The sequence below is a fragment of the Oryzias melastigma genome, linkage group LG9 (genome assembly GCF_002922805.2).
Source record: "Oryzias melastigma strain HK-1 linkage group LG9, ASM292280v2, whole genome shotgun sequence".
Classification (NCBI taxonomy): Eukaryota; Metazoa; Chordata; class Actinopteri; order Beloniformes; family Adrianichthyidae; genus Oryzias; species Oryzias melastigma.
In genome coordinates this window covers 27721619-27729737 of record NC_050520.1, presented here as the reverse complement: position 1 = coordinate 27729737, position 8119 = coordinate 27721619, and the positions used below count along the sequence as shown (strand labels likewise).

General features: G+C 43.1%; 1 protein-coding gene across 1 annotated transcript; it reads left to right on the top strand.

Annotated features, from left to right (window-relative positions):
• Positions 1–2638: 2638 nt before the first annotated feature.
• On the top strand, positions 2639–5336 carry LOC118599185 (the record flags this gene model as incomplete). Its single annotated transcript, XM_036213732.1, is given in 1 exon segment — positions 2639–5336. A coding segment is annotated over 1 exon segment (2335 nt), but the record flags the coding sequence as incomplete, so codon positions are not given.
• Between the last annotated feature and the right edge of the window lie 2783 nt (positions 5337–8119).

The window sequence follows — 8119 nt, the reverse complement described above, 5'->3', positions numbered from 1 at the left end:
TTGTACATATACTAAACTATATCCTTGAAAACAACTTTTTTTTTTCTTCCATTTTGACTAAAACTGACATAATCATAATTACAAGACCACTGGGAACTATTATAAAATATTTAAAATATTTTAAAATAGATAAAAAGTGCTAAAACTTAAGTCTTTGTCAAAACTGCCGTAATGAGTCACTATGATCAACATTAATCTGAGTATTTTCTGAATTTTCTGCCATCTGGATTTTGGTATTTTGCCACCCATGAACTAATGCTGTTTATTTTCCTATTTGTTCATTGAACATAGAAAGCAGACCTTTATGAAAAAGACAGTCTGACCAACATTGGTGATTCAGACTCTCAGTCAGACTATAAATAAAACCTCACTGCCAAACAGGAAGCGAAAATCACAGCGACCCTAACTCTTCTGCTTCTCTCAGAAACAAGCACTCCAGCATCTGAATAAGAATGGAGGAATTTACACCCCAGAGTCAGACTTTTAACACATTTCAGCAAAAACACGCTAAACTGATGGAATGAAAAAGCTGGTCCCTTGAGAACAAAAATATGAAGATTTTTTTTTCTAGATGAAATGACTCACAATGTCTTAAATATGTATTTGTTTTTAAATTTGGTTAAATATTTTACACAATTGTCTTTCCATATTTTCTTCATGTTTTAAAAAAATGCAAAAAAAGCATTTTTCCTTTTAACCCTCATATTGTGTTCGGGTCAAATTGACCCGTTTTTAAACGGAAACTAAACCCTAAATCAACTTTTTTGCATTGTTGACTTCTATAAATGTGACTTTAATAATGCTGTCTGTTGGTCATTGCCAAATTTTAGACAAATTTAAATAAGCTTGTTTAACTATAGTTGGTGTGCTGCACCCTACAGGTTAAACGAGGTATTACTGTTGAATTTTGTGATTGGTCAAATCATTTAAGTCCCACGCCATCTCAGGAGTCCCACGTCATGATCTGCAGCTCCAGTAATAATAACAGTCCTGGTCCCCTGCCCCACTCCTCTGACTGGATTTTCACATTTCAGAAGTGAGTGGAGTCAACCTCCAACTTCCCTGTTTGGTCACCCTTTAAGAGTGTAAGTGGGTCAGTTTGACCCAAGCATAAAATAAGGGTTAAAACTGATGTAAAGTATTTGCACCTGGAGATGTGGCTGAAAAATTTGCTATTGGTCAAACTGTTTCAAGGGAAATTTTCCTGAATTATTCTGCTGAAAATCCCACTGCCTGTTTCCACAATGACATTTTTATCATGTTTTTATATAAACTTGGTGCATCAAACTTTCTTCATAATCCAACAAACCTATTTTTTTTACCTCAGCTTAAATGATCTTTTCTCCTAAATGTGTTACATTTTTCGCTCCTGTTTATTTCAAAGCTCTTTTTCCAGATAGACTCATCCCTCTGACAGAGCTTTGTCTGTCTGCATCATCGTACAGGACGACATCGACGTGAGAGCAAACCTCGGGATGGAGCTGTCAGAAAACAACGTGAAAATTGAGCGCATTGCAGGTTTTATCAATCTTGCATGCAGCCTGGTGAATAATTTAGTGAGTTCCATGTGTGTTGATGGAGGACAACATATGTTTATAGTGACTGAGGACCGCGATGTAAACAACTCATCTGCGTACACTCTCAAAATTCTTTCTGTAGGAGATTTACTGAGGAAAACTTCTAAGCACGTTTTCTACCCAACAATGCAAGAAACTTCAGATAATATCTGAAGGGCTCTTGGGTTGGACAGATGTTACTGTTACAATTAAGTTATGAATCTTCAGATACACGATGATTATATTTTTATAAACCTCTTTCGAGGCCTACTTTAATCAAATTAATTATATACACTGCTGGTATCTTTAACAAGGGAGTGCTATTTTTTTTTAGCTTTTAAAGCATAAGGATCTGCAGTGCACTGTCTTGATGCTGCACACTTACACACAATGAAATAAGGCTGCAGTGGCTTTCTAATTTGATTTTTGTAGACTTTTTAGACAAAAAAAATAACAGTCATATATGATATCAAATTAATAAAACATTTATAAATGGAAAAAAATGTTAGGCATTAATCTTGGCTCTACTAAAACACAAAGAAACACAAAGTTGAAAAACTAACACTATAATAGATGTTGGGAAAAGGAGAAATGTTTGAACTGTATCTCAAGGTACTGGGACATTGAAATGATAATTAGTGTAGTACTGAATAAAAATGCTTTTTAGTTGAATCATCTGTTTTATAAACTGATTTTATATGTAAATAGAGAGGAACTCCTTTCACTTAGTGATCTTTAATACTAATTAAAGTCCCCCTTTTTTATTATTATTATGCTGCTTTTCGCCTAAAATGAAAAAACTTCTTAGAACATAGTTTCAGCAGCAGTAGCTCATCAGAAATGTACCTCTTCGTTGCGGGCTATAACCCCCCCACTTCCCATCATCCATTTGTTTACACTCTCTTGCTAGCTTACAGCCTCTCACAACCTATCATTACAGCTCCAACACAAATGGTGAGCAATATTAAAGCCATCCAGACGTCAGCTCGGACGAGGAAAACACAGAAACGTCATGGAATATAACTGTTGATTTTAAAGGAAGCTGATGTGGACATCCAGGTCAAAACACGCCGCTTCACACCGTTTTTGATGCTCAAATGCCGCCCGTATTATCTACCAAGGGAGTTTACAGCTGTGTTTTTGGCCGCTGTCTACATTCCTCCACGAGCCAACTCTACAGCGGCACTCGGCATGCTCCATGACGTCATCAGCGCACTGGAGACGGCTCACCCTGATGCTGTTTTTATTGTTGCGGGCGACTTTAATCAGTGCAATCTTCGGACCGTATTTCCCAAATACCACCAGCATGTAAACATCCCCACCCGTGACAAGAACACCTTGGATCATGTATACACCAATGTAAAAGGTGCATACAGGGCCGCACCCCGCCCCCACTTCGGACACTCAGACCACATCTCTTTGTTCCTTTACCCGGCTTACAGACAAAGACTCAAACAATCAGCTCCAGTCACCAAACCGGTTCAGCTCTGGACACCCGAGATTGAGGACACACTGCAGGACTGTTTCACCACCACAGATTGGGATGTGTTTAAAGCTGCAGCTACTCTGGAGGACTCTTCTGTCAGCATACAGGACTATGCTGACTATGTGACTGGGTACATCAGCACTTGTGTGGAGAACATCGTGCCCACCATCCAAGTCAGGAAGTTTCCCAACCAGAAGCCCTGGATAAACAGTCAGGTACGTCACATGCTGCGTGCTCGTTCCATTGCTTTTACATCCGGCAATGAGACTGAGTACAAAGCTGCGAAGTACGGACTGAGGAAGGCCATCACAGCAGCTAAGAAGCAGTACAGAGAGAAGCTGGACGGCTTCTACTCCACTGCTGACTCTGGGCGCATGTGGAGGGGCCTGCAGCACATCACAGACTACAGGAACGGCTCCAGTACCATTCGGGCTACAGACAGCCTGCCGGACGACCTCAATACCTTCTATGCACGCTTTGAGACCTCCTCCCCCCATGCAGAGAGGGGGCCCAACGACTCAAGAGCCACCACTCCCTCCTCACCCCCACCAGCCGTCACATCAGCCCAGGTAAACAAAGCCCTGAGGAGGATCAACCCCCGCAAGGCGGCAGGGCCGGACAACATTCCTGGTCGAGCCCTCAGAGCATGCGCCAACGAGCTGACAGACGTTCTCACCTCCATATTCAACCTCTCCCTCAGCCAGAGAACTGTCCCCTCCTGCTTCAAAACCACCACCATTGTCCCCCTCCCTAAGAAGAGCCCCCCCACCTGCCTGAATGACTACAGGCCAGTAGCTCTCACTCCAATCATTATGAAGTGTTTTGAGAGAGTGGTGCTGACCCACATTCAGAGCAGCATTCCGGACACACTAGACCCCCTGCAGTACGCCTACCGGCCCAACAGGTCCACCTCAGACGCCATCGCTGCAGCACTGCACATCTCCCTCTCACATCTGGAGAATAAAGACTCCTACATCAGGATGCTCTTTATTGACTACAGTTCTGCATTCAACACGGTGGTCCCCCACAAGCTCACGCACAAACTACTCTGTCTTGGACTGCACCCCACCATCTGTGACTGGCTCCTGGACTTTCTGACTGGCAGGCCTCAGTCTGTCAGAATAGGGAACAGGACCTCAGCCAGCATTACTACTAACGTTGGCACTCCACAGGGGTGTGTCCTCAGTCCCATCCTCTACACCCTGTTCACCCACGACTGTGCAGCCTCTCATCAGGACAACACCATCCTGAAGTTTGCGGACGACACCGCAGTGATAGGACGCATCACTGGCGGGGACGAGGCAGCCTACAGGAGAGAGGTGGCCTCTCTGGTGACTTGGTGTGAGGACAACAACCTCACCCTCAACACAGACAAGACCAAGGAAATGATAGTGGACATGAGGAGAGAGAGGAGCCCTCATCAGCCGCTGTTCATCCGGGGTCTGGAAGTGGAGAGGGTGAGCAGCTTCAAATATCTTGGGGTCCACCTCAGCCAGGACCTCACCTGGACACTAAACACCACGCAGCTGGTGAAGAAGGCTCATCAGCGGCTGTACTTCCTGAGGAGACTGAGGAAGTTCGGCATGTCATCAAAGATCCTCAGCAACTTCTACAGCTGCGTTGTTGAGTCCATCCTAACCAGCTGCATAACAGTGTGGTACGGCAGCTCTACCGTCACGGACCGCAAACGCCTGCAGAGAGTGGTGAAGGCTGCGTCCAAGATCACCAGGACTCCTCTGCCCTCACTGCAGAGCATCTACAAGCGCAGGGTCCTGAGGAGAGCTGCTTCCATCATCGGAGACCCCACCCACCCCCAACGAGGTCTGTTCACTCTCCTTCCCTCGGGCCGGAGGTACAGGAGTGTGAAATGCAGGACCAGCAGACTCAGGAACTCTTTCTTTCCCTCTGCCATCAGACTCCTTAACAGCTGACAGGAGTCTGCAACAGCAGACTGCACCTTTGCACATCTGGATTATTTATCATATATATATCATTACTGGACTATTCAGCATTATTAATGCACCTTAATAACTGCACATGTACCCCACTATCCAGTTCTGTCAGCCTCCTTTGCACAATAACCGCTGTAAATTGCACAACTGATTTGTAAATATCTTAGTGACTTACATATGCATAGTTTGTTTATTTCGTATATATACCTTGTTTTCAGTCATCCTGTAAATATCCAAAAACTTTATATTTTTTATCTTATGGCATTCAGAGTGAGCTGCAAAGTAAGAATTTCATTGTACAGGGAAACCAGTTTCTTTACTGTACATATGACAATAAACCCTTTGAATTGAATTTGAATTTTAGGCACTTCCATACAGCCCCTTCACCTTTCGCTTATCCACACGGCCTGAAATGTTTGACAAGTCACACAGGAGGTGTTCTGCTATAGGGCCATGTGTCAGAAGCTGAGAACTCTATTTGTAAGACTATAAAGTAGGAATGACATGTCTTCAGTTTTACAGCTGCATGTCTGGGAAAAAGCATTGCTTCCCGTACTTAAACTAATCCTACAGACTTTTGTACTGTCTCTGTGTGATCCAAAAAATAAAAAGGAAAAGAAGCCAATGTAAGAATAGGTCATGCATATTTTTTTAAAAAAGCCAAGGACCCAAGGATGTTCAACCTGGGACTCTGGAGCCTTTTTTATCTCTTAAATGTTACCTTTTGGCTTTGAAACAAATGGAACAAATTTGAAGATATAATTGGTTAGGGTTAGTTTTAGTTGTTTTGGTCAATTTCTTTTCATTTTAATTTAGTTTTATCATTTATGTTTAGATTTTTAACATGTCAGATAAAAAATAAATGGTTTAATCTTTAATCTTCTAGCATTAAAGTTTGCTGATCCTTGACCTAACCAACCAGTGAAGTACTAATGTGGAAAATATTTTAAATAGAAGGGTAATTTTTTTGTTTTTTTTATTCTAATTGACAAAGAGCATGTGAGTACATTACCACAGCCACCTGAAATGAACCACAATGATGTCACCGACGCCCACCGGTAATCTAGCCACAGTTCGCTCAGAGTCACTACTTAATCTGAAATGCACATTTTACTGACTGTGGGAGGAAAATGGATTGTCAGGAGAGAACCTACACAGGCACAAGCAGTAATATGATCATAAATAATAATAAAGACACAATTAAATACTTATACAGAGAGACTGACCCCATCATAATGTTCATATTTTAAGACCCACTCCAATGAAAATGTTTTTTTAACATATTTTTGTAGCATTTTTCTGATGATGGAGGACAGATATAAAGAACATTGATCATAAAATTGCATTTCTTTATTAAAATTGTTGAAATCAGGAGCAGGTAAAAAAAATGCAGTTGGAAAAAGCTTGTAGCTGTGATGTGGTACTGGATCTGGTACTAAATGCTGTACCAGATGCGCACTGGTCCTTGGGACACGTCCAGTACTGGTCCCCTAACCCGGTACCACGTCTGGTCTCGTACCTTATCTAGTCCAGTCCCAGGTTAGGATCAGGGTACCGGTCCAGTACAACAATACATAGTGCACTGGTACCCTAACCTTTACCCAGTTCTGGTTCACGACCTGTACTATGTCCGATACAGCATCCGGTTCTGTGCTGGTTCTAAATCCAGTACCGCCTCCGGTTCGCACCCGGTACTGCGTCTAGTCTGGTGCCTCATCTAGTCCGGTGTTGGGTTAGGGTACCAGTACCGGTTCAGTACCGCAACGCATAGCCCACCAGTACCCAAACCTATTACTGGTTTCCTAACCTCAACCCGGTTCTGGTTAGGGTAACAGTCCTGGTCCAGTACTGAAATGCATAGCACACCGGTACCCAGACCTATTGGTACCTTATTCAGTTTGTGTCTGGTACCGCGTCTGATCCAGTACCTTATCTAGTCCAGTCTCAAGTAAGGGTACCAGTCCAGTACAGCGATGCATAACACATCAGTACCCAAATCCAGTACCGGTACCCTAACCTTTACTCGGTTCTGGATCGTATCCGGTACCGTATCCGGTATCGCATTTGGTTCAGTGTGTGAATGTGTGTGTGAATGGAGCGCTTTGGGCCCTCGAAGGAATATAGAAAGCGTTATATAAGTATACGCCATTTCCCATTTACGCCTGGTACTGCATCTGGTTCGGTGTCGGGTTAAGGTATCAGTGCATTACGCATCGCGGTTCTGGACCGCTTCTGGTTCACGGCCCAAGGTTGGGAACCTGTGATATAAATGGAAGTCGAAAAACGCCGAGCTGGGGACACAAGGAAGGGTCCTCAACCTAACGCCCATATGTGACGACTTGGGAGTAAGAATGTGTTGTGATAAGATGCTTTTTGAACTCACTTCCAACAGGAAAAGTAAAGGTCAAGCATCTCATGTTAAATGATATAAAATACCCGTTGAGTTTATATTGTCGTTTTTATTGTGCCCACATCTTTTAACGCCTGAATGGAAACACGGCCTAATGCAGCCAGAGAGAGTGAAGAGCAAAACACACTTCTTCTAAATCATGTAATACACAGCTTCTCAATGTACACAGTTCAGACCCCCACTGAGGCTGAAAAATAGCACCCCGTAGGCAAATTATAGTTACACTGGGCCTATTGTATATGAGCTCTATTAACCATGAGCTCAAAATCCATTAAAAAGCAGGCCGCCTGCAGACCTGCCTGCGCTTAATTCACTGCAGAGGAACGTGTAGGTAAGCGTGCGGTGGCATGTGTCTCTCACTGCTTCTTCTCATCTTCTTTTTATTTATTTATTTTTGTGCTCACGGTGTGGCGAAAACGGCGACACTCTTCATCATTCATCCATTCGGATAGTATAATTGGTTTTTGGAGGGGAACGTGCGCACTTTCTTCACGGCCATGTGATCCACATAAGAAAAAAAAAAAAAACAAGCCATGACACGGGTGGTGTTACCAGCACTTTAGGAGTGTTCAAAAGCTGAAAAACGTAGAATTATTAAGTGAAAACCGATCCGCCGTGCTCCTGCGGGAAGACGAGTTAATCAGAGCAAATGATGACATTAGCAAAACACGCAGGGTTTATCCAGCCAGCAGCTGTTTTTTTTTTTTTTTTTTTT